At 56.9% G+C, this 25,903-nt stretch overlaps 3 protein-coding genes across 5 annotated transcripts in view; all 3 read left to right on the forward strand.

The window, feature by feature from the left end:
• LOC135308490 (maestro heat-like repeat-containing protein family member 7) overlaps positions 1 to 25,903 on the forward strand; it is a 166,226-nt gene that overhangs the window by 78,198 nt on the left and 62,125 nt on the right. The window lies entirely within an intron of this gene.
• The window catches only part of LOC135309327 (maestro heat-like repeat-containing protein family member 7), a 122,861-nt gene that overhangs the window by 36,901 nt on the left and 60,057 nt on the right, over positions 1 to 25,903 (forward strand). The gene's annotated exons all lie outside the window — the stretch shown is intronic.
• On the forward strand, positions 5,689 to 8,340 carry LOC135309325 (uncharacterized). The gene is made up of 8 exons (XM_064435475.1): positions 5,689 to 5,741; positions 5,851 to 6,000; positions 6,184 to 6,332; positions 6,669 to 6,816; positions 7,061 to 7,248; positions 7,757 to 7,871; positions 8,044 to 8,181; positions 8,305 to 8,340. Exons 2-8 carry the CDS (start codon positions 5,899 to 5,901, stop codon positions 8,338 to 8,340), a joined length of 876 nt encoding a protein of 291 aa, XP_064291545.1. The 5' UTR covers positions 5,689 to 5,741; positions 5,851 to 5,898.

Below are 25,903 nucleotides of genomic sequence, written 5' to 3' on the forward strand. Positions count from 1 at the left end.
AAGGTCTGAAGTCTGGAGTCAGTCCATGTAAAGTGCTGTACGCAGGGGTGCCAGCCTGCACCCCACATGCCGCTCCCTTGCCAGAGGCGGCGCAGGCTCTTCTCCAGGCTGCTGTGGGCCCGAGCCGGGTGCCCATGGAGCCCCGGCGCGGCGGGGCTGCGGGGCGGCCCCGCGGCTCCCCGGGCAGCAGCCGGCCCTCTGCCCCCTGCGGAGCCCGGCGCCAGCGGCTGCTGGCCGCGCCTCAGGGCTGTGCGGGCAGGGGAGGCAGGGGCTGGGCGCAGGGAGCGCCCGCCACAGGGGCTGAGCCCGCGCCAAGCCTTCCCTGCTGCCGCTCTCTGCAGCTGGCAGAGGACACGAGACGAGCGGCCGAGCAGCTGCGCCGGGCCCAGCGCTACCTGGAGAGCCCCCAGGAGCCCCTGCGAGAGGCGGCCATCAGGTTCATGGGTGAGCCCCGAGGCCGGGCTCCCTCCCCGGCCCGCCGCACCTCGGCCCCAGCCCCGCCCGCTGCCCCGGCAGCGCCATCCGGGCCCGGCGCCGTGGAGCCCCGCCTGGCCCGGGCGCTGCTGCCGCCCTCAGGCCGCCCTGCCAGCTGAGAAATGCTCCTTGGGCCTTGGCCTTGGTCAACAGCCCCTGGGCTCAGCTCCTCTGCAGCTCAGCACAAACACTGTCCGCCCCAGCTCCTGGTTTCTGGAGGAGCAGCCCTGGGAACTGGTTTTGTTCCCTCAGTGGCACAACATTCCTGTGCTCACACTGCCAAAGAAAGCTGTTGATGCCAAGTGCGGCCAGGAGGAACCATTGCTGGGACTGAAGCCCCTCTCTTGGGGCCCTACAAACAGCGCTGCAAAAGGAGCCCCTTGGAGCTCTCCTGGGCCAGCAACTCCCTCTGAGTGGGGCCTCTCCCAGCCGGGAACTCTCCCGTTTGCTGCACTCGGGGATCCTGAACAACGACGGAGCCTGGGCCGATCCCCCCACTCCTCCAGGCTCAACCCTTCACCCACTGGGGAGATGCCAAAGCATCCACAGGGAGTATTTCTTCCCCTCAGGGGAATTTCTCACAGGTGCCTTGCACTGACTCTTTGTGTCTGTGTGCACACAGGAGTGCCTGTGCTGGGGAAAAGTGACAGAAATGATGCTCTTGGAGGAGTTGGAGTGCCTTTGATAGCTGAGTCAGTCAGACCTGTAAGTGAGGTTAAGTCATGAGGAATAACCTAAGTTAAATGTTGTTAAGAGTTGTTTTTCTGCTAAGTAGTTATGTTTAATATAAGTTATAAGCTGAGTTAAATACTGCTAAATGTTATTTCTTTGTTAAATTGCAAAGTCATAGGTCATAGGTTAAATACTGATAAGCTCTGTTCTTTTGCTAAATTGTGAAGTTGAAGGTATCAGTTAAGGTTAAGGTGGAAGTTAAGGTTAAGTTATAAGTTAAGTCCTGTTAAGTTTGAGCTCTGTTAAGCTTTTGGGCCACATTCCTTTTATCCTTGCCCTCACTGTCCTTGTGTCACACACACACACACACACACACACACACACACAGGGGCGGTTTTCGGTTCCTTTCTGGTTTGATTGCCTGGATTTTGTTTGGTTTTGTTGTTGCTTTGTTTCCTTCGTGTGCTTGAAGTGTCCAGTCAGGAGCAGAGTGACTCTTGCCAAGGAATTTTGTGGTGCTGTCACTTAATATTAAATCTGGTTGTTGCTGATCCCTTGCTGGGGATTTTTTCAGCGCTCTCAAGCACTTGTTCGTAACAGGGTGAAGGAGCCCTGGCCCAGGCTCCGGCCCTGGGGGACACGGGGACACTGCCGGGGGGTCCCTGTCCCCCTGTCCCACCCCCCAGGGCCCCGGCCCCCCGTCCCCGTGTCAGGCTCTGGGGTCGATCTCGTGGAACATCCTCTGGGGGAGGCTGCGGCGCTGGGGACGGGGGGACCCGGGGGGACAGGGGACCCCGCTGTGCACAAGCAGCGTTGGACTGCTCTTGGGGAGCTGTGAGGGGGGCTGGGGCAGAGTGACCTCCCCAGTGACCTCACACAGCCCCTGTGATGTCACACAGCCCCTGCGATGTCACACAGCCCATTGTGATGCCACAGCCCATATTGTGATGTCACAGATAATGTTGTGATATCACACAACCTACCCTGGGATGTCACACAGCCATTCTGTGATGTCACATCCCCTCTGTGATGTCACACAGATACCCTGTGATGGCAGAATCCATTCTATGATGTCACAACCTATGATGTCACAGAGCCTACTCTATGATGTCACAGACAACTCAGTGATGACACACACAACTGCTCTGTGATGTCACAAAGCCCTTTCATGATATCAGAGGGCCAGTGCTGGAATACCATTCTGTGATATAAATCTGCACTGTGATGTCACAGAAGAAGATTTGGTGATGTCACAGAGTCACCATGTGATGTCACCGTCTGTTCTGTGATGTCACACCTGGCTCTGTGAAGTTGCTCAGTCACCCAGTGATGTCACAACCCACTCTCTGATGTCACAGAGCCACCTTCCATGATGGCAGAGGCTACTCCATGGCCTCACATCCTACTCTGTGATGTCACAACCCCCTCCATGATGTTACACAATCCTCTCTGTGATGCCATACTGACACTCTGTAATGTCACAGCACACAGTTTCACATCACAGCCTGCTCTATGATGTCATACTGCCGTGCCATGATGTCACAGCCTGCTCTGTGATGTCACACAGAATCCCTTCTATTATGCTGTTGCTACTCAATGACCTCACGCAAGAAACTCTGTGATGTCACAGCCCAACCTATGACCTCACACAGCCCACTCTGTGCTGTCACACAGCCCCTTGCTGACATCACAGCTGCTCTGTGCCTCTAGGACACAGCCACAGAGGTGCCGCTGTGACACAGCCCCCTCTGGGACATCCCCCAGCCCCTGCCAGTGCTGAGCCCCTGTCAGCTCTGTCTGTGCCCTGCTGGTGTCCCTGAGCTGCCCTGGCAGTGCCCCAGCCCTGCTGGGCTGTGCACAGGAGCTGCTCCTGGCCAGAGCTGTCTCTCTGCAGCGCTGCCCTTGCCAGGAGCTGCCTCTGGGCCAGGAGCCCGGCCCAGCTCAGCAGCACAGACAGAGCACAAGGACTTTAATGACCCCCTGGGGCTTTGGTGCTCTTTGCATCAGACTCAGTCCCTCAGAGTATCCTCAAAGAACTTCTCAAGAACTCCAAATCAGATTCAAATTTCAAACTTTCTTTAACTTCTAATGGGTCCCAAGGAGGGACACAACTCATGTGAATGTGTCCCCAGGTTCCAGGTAGAGCAGAACACTGGAGGCAGTGATGACAGGTGGAAACAAGCAAGGGAAAGGTGTCTCTGGTGCTGAGTAAACCTGGATGTGTTTCAGGAATGCAAAGGGCCAAGGCCTGAGCCCCAGCCCCTATCAAGGCAGATCCTGTCCCTTCCTCCTTGCTCAGGGCTCTTCCCGGGATGGGCTCTGGTATGTGGGGATGTGCAATGCCAAGGGCAGGACCATGGGGCGGCCCCTGCCAGGCTGCTGAGCAGGGACAAGGAGGCAATGAGGCCCCAGGGCTGCAAGGGTCACTTGTCCTCTCATGGCCTCAGGCCCAGGGCCCAGTATTCGGTGTCTGCACCTTCAGCGAGGGCAGGGGACCAGCAGGGGCTGTTGTCTGGGTGCTGCCGATAAAGGGCAGGGGGCAGTCGCAGGGCTGGCACCCAGCCCGGGCCCTGGTGGCTCCCCAGGCCACGGTGCCGTGACCGCGGCCCTCCTGTCACAGAGCTCTGAGCCCACAGAGCTGCTGCCACCATGGCGAGGGCGCCCGCGTCTCCTCCCGCGGGGCTGCGCAGTCGCTGCTGCCCCGGCAGCTTTTGACCCCACAGAAACAGCACCAGAGCCTGCTCAGGAACGTGCTCAAGAACAGCAAGTCTACTTTCAGCACTTCCATTGGCTGCTCCTTTAGGGTGATCGCACCACACACAGAGACACAGAACACCTTCTCCTTCTCCTTTGAGAATTATGTCTGTCCTCTGCACTTTCGCAATGCTCCAGATATTAGCTGCTGGCCTCAGCTAGACATATAAACAATGCTGCATTAAACTTTAAACTCGCCTGTTTTTTTATGCAAGGATGCATGAAAAACACACAGAAAAGTCGAAGGAGACATGCGAGTGGCTCTGTAGAGTCTCTCTGTCCTGTGAAATTGAGTAGCTGTTGGTGCTTTTGTACTGCAGCTAATTCCAGCTATGGAAAAAATCATTCCAGGAAAGAGCAACATCATCTGACAGAGACCAAGAATTGCCAGCAGTTGCTCCAGGTGCTGCTGCCAACAGCCCCTGCAGGGAGGAGCACAGCCCCCAGTGCACGTGGGCTTTGGCTCCCTGTGGCACAGAAGCCCCCCGGGGCACAGGTCTCTGGGGCAGGAGAGGGGCAGCAGCGCTGCCAGGGCTCGGGGGGTGGCAGCTCTGCTTGGGCGGGGACTCTGCCACACCTGCTGATGGCAGCGCTGCCCGGGCCCCGGGGCTCAGAGCAGCATTGGTGCCCTGGCCCACACGTTCCCTGTGCCTGTCACAGCCGCGGCTTTAGGATGGCCAGCAGCCGGGATGTGTCCCAAGGAGGCCGTGCCAGCTTCCATGGAAGGCCCCGTGCCCTTGCCAGCGCGGCTGCCTTGGAAGCCCTGGGGGCTCCTTCTGCTGCCCTGAGCCCGCAGAGCAGGGCAGCGCTTGCTGGTGGGCTGAGCGCTTCCTAAAGATCCTGTCGGGCTGCCTTAGACACTTGGGGCCAGGGATTCCTGCCAACCGGGGCCACTTTGGGTGGGCTGGGGGCGGCCCCAGGGCAGGTGGCAGTGTGTGCAAGGGCCCTTTGTGACACACTGCAGCACGGTCACCGTGGCATGGAATGGTACGGGGTATCCAAGGGCCTTTGTGACACGTGCTGACATAGGAGCTGGAAGTGATAAGAACACTCCAGAGTTCTCTGAGCACGCGACGGGACAGAGCAGTGCTGTGAGGAGCCCCCGCACAGCGCACTTGTTCTTGTCTGACCCGGAGCTTTTCTGAGGCGTTGTTCCTGCAGCTGACCTCGAGGCCAGAGCACAGGACCTGGTGACCCGTGGCCTTCCGAGGCTTCTGTTTGGCAGTGCCCTCGAGGGCAGAGCTTGGGACTTGGTGCCCTGGACCTTTTCCAAGGCCTCTATCCTGCAACTAGCTCCTACTAGTCACTGACATGGAGCAGAGACCCCCGAGAGTACCCAAGATGGCCTGTTTGGAGGAGGAGAAAGAAGGCCCTGGAGCTGCCCCAGCAGAGCAGACTGAAGTGGTGGTGCCGCTCCATCCACCACAGGAGGGTGAGTGGCAGAGCTGGGCCGTAGGACTGGAGCCTTCAGCCAGCTTGGTCCCACCCCTTGCCATCCCATGGCATCCCATCCCATCCCATGGCATCCTATCCCATCCCATCCCGTCCCGTCCCGTCCCGTCCTGTCCCGTCCCATCCCGTCCCATCCCATCCCACCCCCTGGGGACATGCCCATGGACAGGACGGAAGAGGGCCCAGGCAGACACCCCGCAGTGGCCGTGCTCCATCCCCCTGGGGCATCCCGGGGCTGTCCCTGCCTGGGGAGCGCAGGGCTGGGCTGTGTTCTCCGGCCTCTCCCGCAGCCCCTCAGCTCTGGCTGTGCTCGCTCTTTGCCAGATGTAGCCGTGGAGCGCACACAAGAGCAGCAATCCAGCCGTGGCCGCTTCCGCAGAACAGCGCAGGTACCTGCAGCCATGCCCACCTGGGCTGGGCCTGCTGTCCCTGCTCAGCCGAGCACCGTGTGTGGAGCACTCCATGGAACATCCCTGGCTTCTTGCCCTTCTCCTACAGCTCGTTTGCGACTTCATCAAGAGTGTTCGGCAGGAAGAGGCCAGGGCTATGGGCGCTGGGCTCAGGGCACACTCAGAGGTCCTCAAATATGAGACCAGTGCCGCCCTGCTAGATTTGCTTGTGGAGAACGGTGCTTCCAAGCCAGAGCAAGTAAGCAGCCTGAGGCCAGGCTTCCGTTCCCCCATGAGTCACATGGCGACCCAAGCCACATCTGCTGGTGCCTGTGAGCCTTTGAGGCCATGGCATTGCGGTGGGAATGGAAGCACTTCTCTGGAGAAGTTGGGGACATTGCTCCCTCTGGCAGCTTTCCAAGTTTCCATGTGCCTTCTCCAGGTGCCCGCCATGGTGAGGTACATCCACCAGTGGCTCCTGGCCAATGATTCCGCCGAGCACAGGCTGGACAAGACCCTGCTGAATCTCACCAAAGCGCACCCAGATGATGCAGTAATGACGCTCCTGCGTGTGGCCCCGTCCTGTGACAGGTATGGAGCCCACCAGGCCAGAGGGCTCAGGGCTCCCCAGCCCATCACCCTGCACAGCCTGTCCCAGGTGTCCGAAGAACAGAGAGTTCCAGGGCTTTTTGCCTGCTCCCTTTCCCAGCCCTCTGGCATGTTCCTTTCCCAGCCCTTCCCCTGAGCCTGCTGCCATGCTCCCTTGACACCCCACAGGGGTCAGTGCTGCAGGGCTGGGCTGCCTGAGTGCTGCTGGCCAGGGGCAGTGGGCAGAGGCAGAGCCAGCAGTCAGCCTGGGCCCTTAGAGATGCCCAGGCCACAGTGCTGTGTCTGAGACCCGCCTGAGACAGAGCTCTAACCTTGCAGAGCTGCTTGGACCATGTGGAAAACCATCATGGGCTCAAGCAGGACTGCGGAGCTGGCACAGCTGGTACTCCTGGATGTGCTGGGGAACTGGCCGGAGCACAGCACGTGCACCTCCGATGGGGACAAAACGGGTGTCTTTGCCCTGGCTGTGAGTTTCTGCAAGTGGCCTTTGCTGGCCCCAAGGCTGCCTCTCCAGCAGCTCTCCATCCTCCTTCCCCCACTGCATCTCCCTGCCTCAGGCGCTGGCCTGAAACCTGGCCCAGGTGCAGCTTCAGGGCCACCAGGCCTCCTGCTCCCCCTGTGTCTCGCCGGGCCTCTCCCTGCCATGCTCGGGCCCTGCCACATGGACACCTCGGCACTGAGCGCTCTCTCTGGGCCTTTGTCCTTTGCAGGCAACTCTGGTGATGTGGAAGATCCTCCAGGTGCCCTGTATCCCCCATATAATGAAGGTGTATTTCCCATGCCTGTTTGTGCACCTGCTCTTCCAAGTGTTCTTCAGCATTCTGGATATGCCAGAGGAGGTGGATACCTTCTGGAATGGATGCCAGGAAGAACACGGCATTGCCACCAGCCCCAACAGGTGCTCCATCCTAGAGATCCTGTCCCTGCCACGTGGCCTGGGAAGGAGCCAGTGCTCCCAGTGTGACCTGGGCTTTGCTCTGCACACAGCTTTGCAGTGCAGACCCTCAAGTCCCTGCTCTGCCTTCTCCACTGTGAGGATGTGGTGGTGGCAATGGAACGCAAGGGTGCCTGGGACACGCTGCTCTGTGCTGACACCCACCACTATGCCGTGGGTCTGCTGGCCAGGTGAGACCCCCTTCTCCCCATTGCTCCAGCCACTTGTGCTCTGTGCCCAGGGTGCCCCACACTGTCCCTCTGGCTGTGGGCCAGAGGCCCTTGTCACTGAGGGATGGCCAAGCAGACTGGAAAAGCCTGGGAGAGGAGGGTGATCTGGAGCAACCAACTCCCAAATGGCCCAGGTGCCCTTGCTGGGAGGGTGGTGAGGAAAGATGAGAACTGTGTGCGTCACTCCTGGCAGAGGTTTGCCCCACTGGCTCAGGGTCTTGTTTCCTTTTTCCTCTTGGCAGAGAAATTCGCCAGTCATCCATACACATTTTTTGTGGGATTGCATTCTACCTGCTCAGCCTGCTCAGCAAAGAGATGCCGTACTGGGATTTCCCTGCCCTGGCATTCCTTGTGGAGGTGAGCCGGAAGGCCAGCGCTGCCTCGCTGAGCTGCCTCCCAGCTCTCTGCCCTCTCGTAGCCGCAGCTGCCTGGGACCGTGCCCGTGCCCTGTGCTGCTGCCTGGGCCCAGCCGTGTGCGGTTCCGGACTCCTGCTGGCCGGGTGCCCTGGCACTGCCCTGTGCCTTTCAGGTCCTCGAGTGCCTGGACTTGAGGGAATGCAGTGACAGCGTTCTGGAGATCATGTCAAAGAACCTGCGGAGCGAGGATGGGGAGAGACGTCACTTGGCACTCCGAGGCCTCGTGGTGCTGGGCAAGAATCCCTTGATGGTGAGAAGGGGGCAGTGGCTGAAGCCCTGCCGGCAGCATGGGGCTGGAAAACGCAGTCACTTGGGCTTGGTTGGGCTTTGGCGCCGGGGCAGCTGCTCCCAGCTCTCCTGCCTCCCGCTTCAGCTGCCCGAGTGCTTCGGGACAGGCTTTGGCCTCTAGGCCCTGCTGGAGCAGGGTGGCCTTTCACAAACTTGTGTTCCACACAGGCCGAAAAAATGTGGAGCCTGACTGAAAGTCTTGTGGAGCTTCTGCAGGAAAATGATAGCGACGTGATCAGGATGACCATTCTCCTACTCAGATATTTATTCCTGGATAATGGTACCCCAATACCTAGCTCCCTCGCCCTGCAGCTGGCTGAGGCGCTCCTGCCACTCTTTGACCGTGTAAGGCTCTGTGCCCACAGCCACGGCCACTGGCTGCTGCTCGGGCACCATCTCCACTTGGTGCCCTGTAGAGATGCAGGCCTGTGCCCTGCTGGGCCCGAAGCAGCTGATGCTGAGCTCTTTTGTTCTTGCTTTCCTACAGGATGATAGCCAGGTGCAGCTGAGCTCCATGATGGTCTTTCAAGAGATGCTGGAGTTATTATCGGAAGATGGAAAACATGCCCTGAAGTCACCCGTGCACCACAGCCTGCTGCCACTCTACTTCCACTGCCATGATGAGAATCAGATTGTTGCTGAGGTGAGGACTTGTGGCTGGCTGCTGTCTCCCTGGCAGGGGGTTGGGCTGCCTCCTATCCTGGCGCCTTGCAGGCTGCAGCCTCCCCCAGGCTGTGGCACTGGGATGCTCCTGTGCCCTGGGCTGTGGGGCCATCTCCACGTTTCTGCTGCTCTCAGTATTCTCGGGAAACGCTGCTTTGTGCAGCCAAGTTCCTGAAGAGGAGGGACATCAAAAAGCTGGTGAAGGAGGCGAAAATGTGGAAGTTCAGCAAGTGCCTGGTAAGGACGACAGAGAAACCCCAGCCTCATCCTGGAGAAGGCCCCTGATAACGGTGCTCAGTGTGCGGGGCTGGCAGCTGTGCCCCTGCCCGCTGCTGCACCCAGTGGCTGCGCGGACTCTTCTCCAGGCTGCTGTGGGCCCGAGCCGGGTGCCCATGGAGCCCCGGCGCGGCGGAGCTGCGGGGCGGCCCCGCGGCTCCCCGGGCAGCAGCCGGCCCTCTGCCCCCTGCGGAGCCCGGCGCCAGCGGCTGCTGGCCGCGCCTCAGGGCTGTGCGGGTAGGGGAGGCCGGGGCTGGGCGCAGGGAGCGCCCGCCACAGGGGCTGAGCCCGCGCCGAGCCTTCCCTGCTGCTGCTCTCTGCAGCTGGCAGAGGACACGAGCCAAGCGGCCGAGCAGCTGCGCCGGGCCCTGCGCTACCTGGAGAGCCCCCAGGAGCCTCTGCGAGAGGCGGCCATCAGGTTCATGGGTGAGCCACGAGGCCGGGCTCCCTCCCCGGCCCGCCGCAGCTCGGCCCCAGCCCCGCCCGCTGCCGCGGCAGCGCCATCCGGGCCCGGCGCCGTGGAGCCCCGCCTGGCCCGGGCGCTGCTGCCGCCCTCTGGCAGCCGTGCCCTTGGGCGGCAGCGTGCGGCAAGGGCCCGGGCTGAGCCCTGCCGGGCCAGCCGGGCGTGTGGCCGCAGCGCTGGCAGCGCTGCTGGCAGGGAGCTGTGCCGCTGCCGCCGTGACAGGCTCTGTGTTCACAGGAATGGCCGGGCCCGGCGCATGAGGGGGCAGCCAGGAGAGGACCTGATGATCTACAGTGGTGAGTGAGGGCAGCGGGCTGACAGCAAGAGTTGGCGGGTGAAGACCTGCAAGCCCTGCCCCGGCTGTGGAGGGCTCTGCTCCCTGTGCGGACAAAGGCTGGTCTGGGCAGAGCACACACAGATTTCAGGGCCACGTGGAGGATCCGTAGCCAGCAGCTTCAGGCTGATCCCCTTGGTCCCTTCTCCCTCCTGGCCATGGCAAGAGCTGGTTGGGATGGCCCTGGCAGGGGGCTCTGCTCGTATCCCCACACTAGTCCAGCTTCTGACCGTGGCTCTGTTTCTGTCTCTTGCAGCCCTTGAAGAAATGGCCAATGACATCAGCCTCGCAGTTGGAAGCCTGGCCATTGAAACCTTGTGCATCCTCAGGTCAGCAGAGCAGGCTCCGATCTCCAGGTTCCAGAGGCTGCAAGATCAGCTGCGCAGGGTGTGGAAAGCTCGGCCTCATCTATTGCGTCTCCGCAGGCTGAGCTGCTGGACACCAGTGGAGAGCTGATCCTGAGGCTCTTTTTGTTGGGGCTACCTCAGTAATTAGGGATTTTCTTTTTTTTCAAGAATGTTCTCCTTTTTGTTTTCTTTAATGTTGTAAATATAGGATGCGTTATAATACACAGACTCCAGGGTTTTTCTTTTGCTGTCCTGCGTCCGCAAGGCACAGATGAGGAGGGGGAAGATGGTGCTTGCACTCAGCCAGCTGCCCAGGCGTGCAGTGCTGCAGCGACAATGGCCAGAAGCCCCTTGGAAAGTGGTGGTTCTGCTGAAGCCTTTGTGCTGCCGACAGAGCGGGTGGGCAGGGCCGGAGCTGCGGGGATCCCTGCGGGAGCAGTGCCTGGAGATGGCCACAAGGCCTGTGGCAGGCAGGAAGCACCATCCGTGTCCTCCTGGCCGTGTGCTGCTGGCTGCATTGCTGAGGGCTCCCAGGTGCCTCTGGCTGGGGCTCCTCTGGAGCTCCTGTGGGGCTGCGGCGCTGCTGCCGGGCAGCTTGGCCGGGCTGGCGGAGAGCCTGAGGGGCTGGGGCACTGGGAAGCCCTGAGCAATTGGGTGTCAGAGGCCATGAGCAGCCCCCTGGCAGTCGCCTTGTTCCTGACAGCCGGCTGCTCTGGCGCTTCCTCAGTGGGCGGTTGGAGGGATCCCCTGGCATCAGGCGTGGAACCCTGGTCCCGGCCTTTCAGGGCTCTGAGGCCAGGAGTTGTGGGGCTGGGCCTGTGCCCTCCCTGTGCTCGAGACTGGAGCCCGCGGCCCCTCAGCCTTAGGCACTGAGCTCCAGTGCCTGCTTGCCAAATCTTGTTCCTGTTGCCGTGGGGGAGGCCAAGCCCTCTGGCTTTAGGCAGGATTGAGGTTCCAATGGCAAATGCAGGACAGGGACCACCTATTAGTTATGTGAGTGCTCTCATAAATACAGGGGTTGTCAGGGAGAATAAGAAGGAGATGGGTGAGATGATAGAGGACCCTGTTGGAGAGGCAAAATAGTTGGATGAGTTTTTGGCATCAAACACATATAGCTAGGTGGAGTTGCAGTCTATCTGTTGCCTTATAAGGCGTGACGACCTGGTTCCAAGGAAATGCAGCACGACGACCCAATGCTTTTTGGGCCGTTCGGGCTAAGGACACACAGACATCAATATGATAGACGGTCCAAGAGCCCTTTATTGGTTTTCTCCTCGGTATATATACCCTTGGTTCTCCTTCTCCTTTCTGGGGTCTAACTTTTGCCTTATATGTTTAGTAAGGAAACTGGGTAGAGGCCGTGTTAGGAGGGGTTACATTCTTGGCCTCTTTTCCTGTGGCTATCCCTTATCTCTGGGACTCAGGGGAGAGAGGGGCCCTATCGGGTTTCCGTGACAGCTCGAGATCTTCAGATCGCCTGTCCCTATTCTCTCTGCCACATCTATCCTAGGAATTTTGTTTACCAGAGAAGAGTGAAAGAGGTGATCAGAGAGACAGGGATGCGGATTTGGGACAGAGAACATCAGGGACCAGAGCAGGGTGATCAGAAATGTCCTATTCAGGATCCAAACTGGAATAATCAGGATGAATGGCATAGGCAGAATGTGAATGATCTTTGGTGGATAATTATTCGATGAATTCGGGAAGCAATGCCCAGGGGGCAAAATATGGGAAAAGCTTTGAGTGAGCATCAAAGAAAGGATGAGTCCCCGGCAGCATGGTTAGAGAGATGAAAGGAGGACTTGCAATTATATTCAGGTATAGATGCTGATTCTGCAGCTGGGCAGGTTCTTTTGAAACCTCAGTTTGTGACAAAATCTTGGGGAGACATCAGGAAGAAGCTGGAGAAACTAGAAGATTGGCAGGACAGGGGGCTTCAGGAGTTCCTGAGAGAAGCACAGAAGGTGTATGTAAAGAGAGATGAGGAGAAGCAGAGGGCAGATGCAAGACTCTTGGTGGCAGCAGTTAAAGAAATGCAGGCAGCTTTGAATACAGAAAAACCCTCAGGAAAGAACAAACAGCAGACGTCGGGTCCTGTTTTTAGAAATACAGGACCCACGTGCTTTTCTTGCCACAAGAAGGGACACTTACAAAATTCTTGCCCTACTTTTAAGGGTACAGGACCCACCTGTTTTTATTGTCATAAAAAGGGACACCTACAAAAAAGTTGTAGGAAAGAGCAGAGAGATGAGAAAAATTTTCAGAGAGATTAGGATGGTCAGAGGCTCTCTATAGTGAAGGGGACTGAAACACCACCAGAAGAGCCCTTGATAAAGTTAAAAATAGGTCCCCATAGTGAAGAAATTATATTTTCAGTAGACACAGGAGCTTCTAGGTCAACAGTAAGGAAATTACCACAGGGATGTAAGATTAGAGGCGAGAAAATTCCAGTAATCGGAGTTTAAAATGAGGCTTTTCCATTTCCTGTAATTAAAGGGGTGCAAATAGAGACAGATGACAGATTTGGAGTGAGTGATTTATTGTTGCTACTGGAGGCTGAGAATAATTTGTTGGGCAGAGATTTAGTAATAGCCTTGGGAATACAGATAAAACCCTGTGAAGGAAAACTCAAAATATATTCTTTATCTGAAGAGGATAGTCTGGAAATCAATAATACCATTTGGCATTCAGCTGAAGTAGGGAGGTTGAACATTCCACCCATTAAAGTTGAAATACAAAATCCAGAAATACCAATCCGAGTGAAGCAATATTCAATATCACTGGAGTGGCAGAGGGGATTAAAACTAGTAATTGAAAATTTAGTACGGCAAGGAATATTAGAACCTTGCATGCCACCCCATAATACTCCCATTTTACTGGTAAAGAAATCTGACGGGAGCTACAGACTGGTTCAAGATTTAAGGGCAATAAATCAAAGAACTATTCCTCATTTTCCCATAGCAGCTAACCCATATCCTTTGTTGAGTCAATTGCCCCCTAATTACACCTGGTACAGTGTAGCGGATTTGAAAGATGCCTTTTGGACTTGCCCTTTGGATGAGGGCAGTAGAGATTATTTTGCCTTTGAGTGGGAAGATCTGGATACAGGTAGAAGGGAACAGCTTAGGTGGACGGTGCAACTGCAAGGTTTCACGGAGTCACCCAATCTTTTTGGGAGAGCAGTAGAAAATCTCTTGAAATCTTTCGAGTTGCCCAAAGGAATGAAGCTGTTACAGTATGTCGATGATTTGTTATTGGCAAGGGAAACTGAGGAGAAAACTAGGAGGAGTACTATTGATTTGCTGAATTTTTTAGGTGAGAATGGTCTAAAAGTATCCAGATCCAAATTACACTTTGTGGAGTCAGAAGTCAGTATTTAGGTCATTGGATCAGTAAGGGAAAGAAACAGCTGGACCCTGAAAGAGTTTCAGGAATATTAAGCATGGGATCCCCAAAACCAAAAAGAGATATAAGATAGTTTTTAGGTCTTTTGGGTTATTGTAGAAAGTAGATTGAAGGATTTAGTGGACAAGTGAAATTTTTCTATGAAAAATTGTCTACAAACCATTTTAAGTGGACTAGGGAGGATGAGAAAAAATTGGAAGAGGTTAAAGAAGCTCTGTTGCAGGCTCCTGTATTAAGTCTTCCGGATCTGGGCAAACCCTTTCAGTCATTTGTAAATACAGCCAAGCACACAGCCTATGGAGTGCTGAGTCAAGACTGGGCAGGAAGTCAGAAACCAGTGGGGTATTATTCAAAACTCTTAGATCCACTTAGTAAAGGTTGGCCAAGGTGTTTCCAGGCTTTGGCAGCGACTGCGTTGCTAGTGGAAGAGGCCCAGAAAGTAACCTTTGGGGCGCCTTTGGAAGTATATACCCCTCATAATCTTAGGGGAATTTTAACACAAAAAGCTGAGAAATGGCTATCAGATAGCTAAATACTGAAATATGAGGCTATTGTGACTACCTCCCCTGAATTAGAATTGAAAAGACACAAGTGCAGAGCCCTGCTCAATTTCTTTATGGGGATCCAGGGGAACACCTGGTACATGATTGCATAGAGATTATAGAGTTACAAACAAAAATACATCCAGATTTGGGAGAGCAGGAGTTACAAAGGTGGGGAGAAGTTATTTATAGATGGGTCTTCTCAGGGAGTGAGTGGGAAAAGAAAATCAGGTTATGCTATAATCAGTGGGGAAGAGCTTGAGGTAAAGGAGTCTGGTCTCCTTAGCCCATCCTGGTCAGCACAAGCTTGCGACCTGTGTGCATTACTCCGTGCATTATTAATAGTAAAAGGGAGAGAAGGATAATTTATATGGATTCCACATATGCTTTTAGTGTAGTACATACTTCTGGAAAAATTTGGAAAGAAAAGGGTCTTATAAACCCTCAAGGAAAGGGGTTAGTACACGAGGGATTGATAGTTCAGACACTTGAAGCATTAAAGGGTCCGAAGAGAATAGCAGTGGCTCATGTAAAGGGGCACCAGAGAGGGAGGGATATTAGAGTCAGAAGAAATAACCTAGCTGATGAAGAAGCAAAAAGAGCTGCCCTATGGAGAAGGGGTACTGAAATCATGACCCTACAAGAAACAGAAATTCAGCAAGAGACACTATGCTTTTCGCTAGCAGAGCTGGCAGCCATAAGGAAATTAGAGGCAACATTGAAAGAGGCAAAATGGGTTCTTCCTGATGGTAGGATTATGATGCCAAAACCAGTGGCACGTCAGATCTTCAATAACTTGCACAGACGGACACACTGGGAAACAAGGGCATTTTGTGATCACTTTTTAACATTCTATGGGTGAATAGGGATATTTGAAATTGGTAAACAAATTACCCAGGGGTGTCTCACCTGTCAGAAGGTGAATTAAAAGGTGTTGAGAAGCCCTCCCTCTGGGGGATGCAAAATGGCCTACAGGCCATTTGAAAAGATCCAGGCTTACTTTATTACGGAATTGCCTAAAGTGGGCCGGTGGAAATATTTGTTAGTTGTAATAGATCAATTAACTCAGTGGGTTGAAGCATTTCCCGTGGCTCAGGCTACAGCTCAAACAGTGGCTAAAATATTGTTGGAACATGTAATTCCAAGATTTGGATTAGTGAGGATTATTGATTCAGACCAGGGTACACATTTCACTTCTAAGATAATTAAGGATTTGAGTCAGGCCTTGGGAATTACCTGGGAATATCATACTCCATGCCATCCCGAGAGCTCAGGACAGGTTGAAGGATGAATCAAATCATTAAGCAACAATTAACTAAGTTGATGATGGAAACTAAATTGCCATGGACCAAGTGTCTCCCTTTGGCTTTATTAAATATCAGAACGAAGCCCCATTCTGAGACCGGGATTTCACCATATGAAATGTTATATGGAATGCCCTATCCTCAGGGTATGACAATGGACCCCTCGTTAGCTGGGGATAGAACCATCCAGGGATATATAACAACTATTGCAAACAATTTAAAGGAGTTAAGAGAAAAAGGGGGTTTAGCTCAAACAACTCCCCTGGATTTTCCAATCCATTCTATTCCACCAGGACATTATGTATTAATCACATGATGCAGGGGAGAAAGCCTGGAGCCACGGTGGGAGGGACCATTTTTAGTTCTCCTGACCACGGAAACTGCAGTTGGAGCAGCAGAAAGGGCTTGGACACATGCTTCACAAGTGAAAGGCCCAATACCTGATTGGAAAATTGTCTCAACACCAGGGGATTTAAAAGTAAAATTAAGAAGGATTTGAAATTAGACAGACCTTTTCTTACAGAAAACTGGAGTAAGAGTGTCATTTATGACATAGTAACAAGAGTAATGTGAGAATATGGTAGGATTTAAGTTGATTTTTTTATTAACCCTGATTTATGAAGAATGAACTAGGGATTCAGGAGTGGCTGCCGACCACAATTCCCTTGAACCCGGAGGCGGAAGAACACAGATGGAAAAGAATAAGACATCTTCTTAGTCAGTGGGAATGGCCTGGAAGGATCGAAGACTTCCTCCGGAGTCACCGCAAGTGACATTAATAGAATTGGTTACAGAACTGCAATTTCAGAAACTGAGACTGATAACACCTGTTGTTGAAAGTGTCCAGAGACAAGGGAAATGGTGGGAGTGCTGTAAACATGGTTTAAGGTGTCAACCATGAATATGTATTGTTTGCACACTTTGCTTTAATTTATGGTGGAGGGTGACTAAAAGGGAAGAAAAGGAGAGACAATGGATGTGTTTGCTTTGCAATGGTTATGTATTTAGACAGCTAACTATAGAACGCATTGCAAGTGATTTTTTTGGGATACCTTTGAGACTGAGAGATGGGACCCTTCCAGCAACAACTGGATTAATAGAAAACTTAGATCATTTAGTTCTTGCTCTATTGGCGTAGCACAAATAAGGGAATGAGCAATTCATGATCTTACAGATCCTTAGTATTCACAGTACAACAAGAACATTATTTCCGGTGAGGTGCCTTTAAATCACCTCTGTCAATTGGCAGAACAACAGGAGGCTCCTGAGGGGCTGCAGCACTGGGAAGCCCTGAGGAATTGGGTGTCAGAGGCCACAAGCAGCTCCCAGGCAGCCGCTTTGTTCCTGACAGCCGGCTGCTCTGGCGCTTCCCCACAGCGTCTGCCAGGCCTGCGGCAGAAGCCCTCGAGGCCGGGCCTCAGCAGGAGGCTGGGGACAGCCCTGAGGTGCCAGGCTGGGCTGGCTGGGGACAGGGAGGGCAAAGCTCCCCTGCTGGGGCAAGGGACGAGGTGGTGGGAAGGCAGATAACCTGAGATTTTACCCCCCAAGTGTTCTTTCTTTCCCCTAACATTTATCTCAGGTTTGGTCCCATAATTATCTCTATGTGCCCTTTAGAAATTACTCAGAATTTTCCTCAAAAGTAATTTTGTCTCCTAGAGATCACCTCAAATTTTCCTGCTTAAACATCCACTACATGTCCTCAGCAGATTACCTCCGATTTCATTATTCTCACTCTCCAGTGATTACCTCATCTTTAACCCCCAAATGTTTATGCCATGCCCTACAGGGCACATCAGGTAATTCCAGAATTCCTCTGCCATGAAGTTCTCTCTCTCTAAGCCTCTCCAGCCTTACCCCTAGTGAAACTAGTCCTGAGACAGCGCTGCCCCATCCTGCCCCGTGTGTAGCAGCGCAGGGCAGCCCCAGGGCAGCTCCCACACGGCTTCTGCAAGGCCGCCCGGGCCTCGCCCGGAGGCTTGGACACAGCGGGTTCGAGTTCCCGCCCGGGCTGAGGGGAGCGGCGGGGCGGGGCCGCCCGCGCCTGGCTGGGAAACGCTCCCTGCGGCGGGGAGTGGGCGGCGGCGGCGCAGCGGGGACCCGCCCGGCCCTGCCGTGTCCCTGAGGGCGCGTCCGCGTCCCCTCAGCGGCCCTGGCTGCCTTCAGCGAGCGCCGTGCCCGTGTCCCCCTCCAGTGACGCTCACACTCCCTCAGTGACACCGAGGTACCCTGAGGGACACGACTGACACCCGGCTCCCCTCAGGGACTCTCGCGTCCCCTCAGTGGCATGCAGGGCATCTGCACGCCATTCAGAGACAGTCATGACACCTCAGTGACACCTCAGCGACACACGGGACATCTGCCTTCCCTTCTGTGACACATAAGGCACCTGCAGGCTGCTGGGGAAGCCTCAGGTCTGCTCAGTGACCCACGTGTGCCCTCAGCATCACTTGGGACACCCATCTTTCCCTCAGTGACCCTCACGTATCATCAGCAAATCAAGAGGCACCAGCCATCCTGTATGGGACTCAGAGCGAGTGCAGTGGGTCATGGTGGCCAGGGGCCAGCAGCAGGCAGAAAGCTGCCTGGGCTGGGGAAAAGGCTCTGTCCTGCTTACAGGGTGGGCTGAGGGCCGGGAGAGCTCCATTTCCCCACTGAGATGTCGGAGACAGAACCTTTCACCCTCCTTAAAGGGCTGCCCCGCTCTGCAGGCAGCCAAAGGAGATGCATGGAAAAGCACAACATCAAAAGGACAATGACAACCAAGCAAAGAGCAAGCCCTGCACACAGGGAGGTAGACCAGCGCAAAGGCAGCGTGGCACCCTGAAGATGCCCCACACACTCTCATGCCCTGGGAATGCCAGGAATGCCCTTTATCTAGAGGACCATTCCGTGGCCATTCCGTGCTCAAAGCTGTGCTCTTCTGGCTCAATCCTGCCTAAAGCCAGAGAGCTTGGCCTCCCCCACGGCAACAGGAACAAGACTCAGCAAGCAGGCACTGGAGCTCAGCTAAGGCTGAGGGGCTGCAGGCTCCAGTCTCGAGCACAGGGAGGGCACAGGCCCAGCCCCACAACTCCTGGCCTCAGAGCCCTGAAAGGCCGGGACCAGGGTTCCACACCTGATGCCAGGGATTCCCTCCAAACGCCCACTGAGGAAGCGCCAGAGCAGCCAGCTGTCAGGAACAAGGCGGCTGCCAGGGGGCTGCTCATGGCCTCTGACACCCAATTGCTCAGGGCTTCCCAGTGCCCCAGCCCCTCAGGCTCTCCGCCAGCCCGGCCAAGCTGCCCGGCAGCAGCGCCGCAGCCCCACAGGAGCTCCAGAGGAGCCCCAGCCAGAGGCACCTGGGAGCCCTCAGCAATGCAGCCAGCAGCACACGGCCAGGAGGACACGGATGGTGCTTCCTGCCTGCCACAGGCCTTGTGGCCATCTCCAGGCACCGCTCCAGCAGGGATCCCTGCAGCTGCGGCCCTGCCCACCCGCTCTGTCGGCAGCACAAAGGCTTCAGAAGAACCACCACAGGCCAAGGGGCTTCTGGCCATTGTCCCTGCAGCACTGCACGCCTGGGCAGCTCGCTGACTTCAAGCACCATTTCCCCCTCCTCATATATGCGCTGCGAACCCTGGGGAGAATAAGAGAGATCCGGGAGTCTGTGTATTATATCGCATTCTATATTTTCATAGTAAAAGAAAACTAAAATGAGAACATTTTAGAAGAAAAAAAAAATTCCTGATAACTCAGGGGGGCCCAGAAATAAAGCCTCTGGGATCAATTTTCCCCTGAGCTCCAGTAGCTCAGCCTGCGGAGACACGACAGACGCGGTCGAGCCTCCCACACCCTGCGCAGCTGATCTTGCAGCCTCTGGAACCTGGAGATTGGAGCCCACTCTGCCGACCTGACGATGCACAAGGTTTCAATGGCCAGGCTTCCGATGGCAAGGCTGATGTCATTGGCCATTTCTTCAAGGGCTGCAAGAGAAAGGAACAGAGCCATGGTCAGAACCAGGACCTGCGGGGATGCGAGCAGAGCCCCCTGCCAGGGCCATCCCAGCCAGCTCTTGCCATGGCCAGGAGGGGGCAGGGACCAAGGAGATCAGCCTGAAGCTGCTGGCTACGGATCGTCCACATGGCCCTGAAATCTGTGTGTCCTTTACCCAGACCAGCCTTCGTCCACACAGGGAGCAGAGCCCTCCATACCTGGGGCAGGGCTTGCAGGTCTGCACCCGCCGACTCCTGCTGTCAGCCCGCTGCCCTCACTCACCAGTGTAGATCATCAGGAGCTCTCCTGGCTGCCTCCTCAGGCGCTGCCCAGCCATCCCTGTGAACACAGAGCCTGTCACAGCGGCAGCGGCACAGCTCCCTGCCAGCGGCGCTGCCAGCGCTGCGGCCACACGCCCTGCTGGCCCGGCAGGGCTCAGCCCGGGCCCTTGCCGCACGCTGCCGCCCAAGGGCACGGCTGCCAGAGGGCGGCAGCAGCGCCCGGGCCAGGCGGGGCTCCACGGCGCCGGGCCCGGATGGCGCTGCCGGGGCAGTGGGCGGGGCTGGGGCCGAGCAGCGGCGGGCCGGGGAGGGAGCCCGGCCTCGTGGCTCACCCATGAACCTGATGGCCGCCTCTCGCAGGGGCTCCTGGGGGCTATCCAGGTAGCGCAGGGCCCGGCGCAGCTGCTCGGCCACTCGGCTCGTGTCCTCTGCCAGCTGCAGAGAGCGGCAGCAGGGAAGGCTCGGCGCGGGCTCAGCCCCTGTGGCGGGCGCTCCCTGCGCCCAGCCCTGGCCTCCCCTGCCCGCACAGCCCTGAGGCGCGGCCAGCAGCCGCTGGCGCCGGGCTCCGCAGGGGGCAGAGGGCCGGCTGCTGCCCGGGGAGCCGCGGGGCCGCCCCGCAGCCCCGCCGTGCCGGGGCTCCATGGGCACCCGGATCGGGCCCACAGCAGCCTGGAGAAGAGTCCGCGCAGCCTCTGGGTGCAGCAGCGGGCAGGGGCACAGCTGCCAGCCCCGCACACTGAGCACCGTTATCAGGGGCCTTCTCCAGGCTGAGGCTGGGGATTCTCGGTTGTCCTTACCAAGCACTTGCTGAACTTCCACAGTTTTTCCTCCTTCACCAGCTTTTTGATGTCCCTCCTCTTCAGGAACCCGGCTGCACAAAGCAGCGTTTCCCGAGAACACTGGAGAGCAGCAGAAACGTGGAGATGGCCCCACAGCCCAGGGCACAGGAGCATCCCAATGCCACAGCCTGGGCGACGCTGCATCCTGCAAGGCGCCAGGACAGGAGGCAGCCCAGCCCCCTCCCAGGGAGACAGCAGCCGGCCAGAAGTCCTCACCTCAACAACAATCTGATTCTCTTCATGGCAGTGGAAGTAGAGTGGCAGCAGGCTGTGGTGCACGGGTGACTTCAGGGCATGTTTTCCATCTTCCGATAATAACTCCAGCATCTCTTGAAAGACCATCATGGAGCTCAGCTGCACCTGGCTATCATCCTGTAGGAGAGCAAGAACAAAAGAGCTCAGCATCAGCTGCTTCGGGCCCAGCAGGGCACAGGCCTGCATCTCTACAGGGCACCAAGTGGAGATGGTGCCCGAGCAGCAGCCAGTGGCCGTGGCTGTGGGCACAGAGCCTTACGCGGTCAAAGAGTGGCAGGAGCGCCTCAGCCAGCTGCAGGGCGAGGGAGCTGGGTATTGGGGTACCATTATCCAGGAATAAATATCTGAGTAGGAGAATGGTCATCCTGATCACGTCGCTATCATTTTCCTGCAGAAGCTCCACAAGACTTTCAGTCAGGCTCCACATTTTTTCGGCCTGTGTGGAACACAAGTTTGTGAAAGGCCACCCTGCAGCAGCAGGGCCTAGAGTCCAAAGCCTGTCCCGAAGCACTTGGGCAGCTGAAGCGGGAGGCAGGAGAGCTGGGAGCAGCTGCCCCAGGGCCCAAAGCCCAGCCAAGCCCAAGTGACTGCGTTTTCCAGCCCCACACTGCCGGCACGGCTTCAGCCACTGCCCCCTTCTCACCATCAAGGGATTCTTGCCCAGCACCATGAGGCCTTGGAGTGCCAAGTGACGCCTCTCCCCATCCTCGCTCCGCAGGTTCTTTGACATGATCTCCAGAACGCTGTCGCAGCATTCCCTCAAGTCCAGGCACTCGAGGACCTGAAAGGCACAGGGCAGTGCCAGGGCACCCGGCCAGCAGGAGCCCGGAACCGCACACGGCTGGGCCCAGGCAGCAGCACAGGGCACGGGCACCGTCCCAAGCAGCTGTGGCTACGAGAGGGCAGAGAGCTGGGAGGCAGCTCAGCCAGGCAGCGCTGGCCTTCAGGCTCACCTCCACAAGGAACGCCAGGGCGGGCAGATCCCAGTATGGCATCTCTTTGCTCAGCAGGCTGAGCAGGTGGAATGCAATCCCACAACAAATGTGTATGGAACACTGGCGAATTTCTCTGCCAAGAGGAAAAAGGAAACAAGACCCTGAGCCAGTGGGGCAAACCTCTGCCAGGAGTGACGCACACAGTTCTCATCTTTCCTCACCACCCTCCCAGCAAGGGGCCCTGGGCCATTTGGGAGTTGGTTGCTCCAGAGCACCCTCCTCTCCCAGCCTTTTCCAGTCTGCTTGGCCATCCCTCAGTGACAAGGGCCTCTGGCCCACAGCCACAGGGACTGTGTGGGGCACCCTGGGCACAGAGCACAAGTGGCTGGAGCAATGGGGAGAAGGGGGTCTCACCTGGCCAGCAGACCCATGGCATAGTGGTGTGTGTCAGCACAGAGCAGCGTGTCCCAGGCACCCTTGCGTTCCATTGCCACCACCACATCCTCACAGCGGAGAAGGCAGAGCAGGGACTTCAGGGTCTGCACTGCAAACCTGTGTGCAGAGCAAAGCCCAGGTCACACTGGGAGCACTGGCTCCTTCCCAGGCCACGTGGCAGGGACAGGATCTCTAGGATGGAGCACCTGTTGGGGCTGGTGGCAATGCCGTGTTCTTCCTGGCATCCATTCCAGAAGGTATCCACCTCTTCTGGCATATCCAGAGTGCTGAAGAACACTTGGAAGAGCAGGTGCACAAACAGGCATGGGAAATACACCTTCATTATATGGGGGATACAGGGCACCTGGAGGATCTTCCACATCACCAGAGTTGCCTGCAAAGGACAAAGGCCCAGAGAGAGCGCTCAGTGCCGAGGTGTCCATGTGGCAGGGCCCGAGCATGGCAGGGAGAGACCCGGAGAGACACAGGGGGAGCAGGGGGCCTGGTGGCCCTGAAGCTGCCCCTGGGCCAGGTTTCAGGCCAGCCCCTGAGGCAGGGAGATGCAGTGGGGGAAGGAGGATGGAGAGCTGCTGGAGAGGCAGCCTTGGGGCCAGCAAAGGCCACTTGCAGAAACTCACAGCCAGGGCAAAGACACCCGTTTTGTCTCCATTGGAGGTGCACGTGCTGTGCTCCGGCCAGTTCCCCAGCACATCCAGGAGTACCAGCTGTGCCAGCTCCGCAGTCCTGCTTGAGCCCATGATGGTTTTCCACATGGCCACGGCAGCTCTGCAGGGTTAGAGCTCTGTCTCAGTGGGCTCTCAGACACAGCACCGCTGGGAGCTGAGCTGGCTGCCAGTTCTGCCTCTGCCCTCTGCCCCTGGCCAGCAGCAGCCAGGCAGCCCAGCGCTGTGGGGACAGAGCCCTGAGGGGCAGGGAGGGAGCACGGCAGCAGGCTCGGGGGCTGACATGCCAGGGCTGGGAAAGGGAGCAGCCAGAGGGCCCTGGAAGTCTCTGCTGCTCAGACACCTGGGCCAGGCTGTGCAGGGTGATGGGATGGGGAGCCCTGAGCCCTCTGGGCAGCTGGGCCCTTACCTGTCACAGGACGGGGCCACACGCAGGAGCGTCATGACTGTGTCATTTGTCAGTGCTTCAGTGAGATCCAGCAGGGCCATGTCCAGCCTGTGCTCAGCGCAATCATTGGCCAGGAGCCACTGGTGGATGTACCTCACCATGGCAGGCACCTGGAGAAGGCACAGGGAGACTTGGAAAGCTGCCAGAGGGAGCAATGTCCCCAGCTTCCCCGGAGATGTTCTTCCCATCCCACCACACTGTGATGGGCTCAAAGGCTCACAAGGACCAGCAGGCGTGGCTGGGGAGGCCAAGAAGTTCCTGGGAGGATGAAACGCTGGCCACAGGCTGCTTACTTGCTTTGGATGGTAACAATCTTCCTCTACAAGCATATACAGCAGGGCAGCACTGGTCTTGCTTTGGAAGATGGGCGAGTATGGTCTGTACGCAGCGCCCCTGGTGATGGTCTCTTCCTGACGAATACTCTTGATGAAGTCGCAAACGAGCTGTAGGAGAAGGGCAAGAAGCCAGGGATGTTCCATGGAGTGCTCCACACACGGTGCTCGGCTGAGCAGAGACAGCAGGCCCAGCCCCGGTGGGCATGGCTGCAGGTACCTGCGCTGTTCTGCGGAAGCGGCCACGGCTGGATTGCTGCTCTTGTTTGCGCTCCACGGCTGCAGCTGGCAAAGAGCGAGCACAGCCAGAGCTGAGGGGCTGCGGGAGAGGCCGGAGAACACAGCCCAGCCCTGCGCTCCCCAGGCAGGGACAGCCCCGGGATGCCCCAGGGGGATGGAGCACGGCCACTGCGGGGTGTCTGCCTGGGCCCTCTTCCGTCCTGTCCATGGGCATGTCCCCAGGGGATGGGATGGGACTGGACGGGATGGGATGGGATATGCCACAGGATGGGGCCAAGCTGGCTGCAGGCTCCAGTCCTACGGCCCCTCTTTGCCACTCACCCTCCTGTGGTGGATGGAATGGCACCACCTCTTCTGTCTCCTGTCCTGGGTCAGCTCCAGAGCCTTCTTCCTCCTCCTCCACCCAGGCCATCCTAGGGTCTCTTGGGGGTCTCTGCTCCATGGCAGTGACTGCAGCTAGTAGCAGGACAGATGCCTTGGAAAAGCTCCGGAGCACCAAGTCCCAAGCTCTGCCCTCGAGGGCACTACCAAACAGAAGCCTCGGAAGGCCACAGGTCAACAGGTCCTGAGGCTGGCCTCGAGGTCAGCTGCAGGAACAACGCCTCAGAAAAGCTCCAGGTCAGACAGGAATGAGTGTGCTGTGTGGGGGCTCCTCACGGCACCGCTCTGTCCCGTCCTGTCCCGTCGCCTGCTCCGAGCACTGTGGAGTGTTCTTGTCACCCCCAGCTCCTATGTCACCACGTGTCACAAAGGACACACTCCTCCATTCCATGCCACGGTGACCGTGCTGCAGCGTGTCACAAAGGAACCTTGCACACACTGCCACCTGCCCTGGGGCCGCCCCCAGCCCACCCAAAGTGGCCCCAGTTGGAAGGAATCCCTGGCCCTAAGTGTCTAAGGCAGCCCGACAGGATCTTTAGCAAGGGCTCAGCCCATCAGCAAACGCTGCCCTGCTCTGCGGGCTCAGGGCAGCAGAAGGAGCCCCCAGGGCTGCCGAGGCAGCCGCGCTGGCAAGGGCACGGGGCCTTCCAGGGAAGCTGGCACGGCCTCCTTGGGACACGTCCTGGCTGCTGGCCATCCTAAACCCGCGGTTGTGACAGGCACAGGGAACGTGTGGGCCAGGGCACCAATGCTGCTCTGAGCCCTGGGGCCCGGGCAGCGCTGCCATCAGCAGGTGTGGCAGAGTCCCCGCCCAAGCAGAGCTGCCACCCCCCGAGCCCTGGCAGCGCTGCTGCCCCTCTCCTGCCCCAGAGACCTGTGCCCCGGGGGGCTTCTGTGCCACAGGGAGCCAAAGCCCACGTGCACTGGGGGCTGTGCTCCTCCCTGCAGGGGCTGTTGGCAGCAGCACCTGGAGCTCTGCTGCAACACTTGGTGTCTGTCAGAAGCTCTTACTACATGCTGGAAGTGTTTTCTCATTCAAGTAATTTCCTGCAGCACAAAAGCCTCTTTACCGTCATGACACAGAAGAATCTGGCATTAAAGACTCCTCACTTCAGAAAAGCTTCACTTTCCATTTCTCAACTCAAGGAGTTCCAAAAAAGTTGCAAACTCCCCCAATCAATTTTGATGGCCTGAGAACATGAGAGTTGGAAATTGCCTTCCCCTCTCAAAGCAGCAACTCATGTGCCTTGATGTCAAGCACTGGGAGTCACTTTACAAACATCACACTACCCAGAGGTGAACAGAAGGCCATTCTTTGCTTTCAAATGGTTTTCAATGAACGGATGGTAATATCCTCATTCCCTTAAGGAATAGAAGCTCTAAAAGAATGCAAGTCCTCTTCTTCCCTGCAGGATAATCAGGACCATGAACAGAAATAGTCACAGGTATTCTTTCTGCCCTCCATAACCAATGCTCCACCAAACCACAGATGCTGTCTTCAAACTGACTCCAATTCCAGCCAACACCTCTCCCCTTCCAGACAACTCCT

The sequence above is a fragment of the Passer domesticus genome, chromosome 10 (genome assembly GCF_036417665.1).
Source record: "Passer domesticus isolate bPasDom1 chromosome 10, bPasDom1.hap1, whole genome shotgun sequence".
Taxonomy (NCBI): domain Eukaryota; kingdom Metazoa; phylum Chordata; class Aves; order Passeriformes; family Passeridae; genus Passer; species Passer domesticus.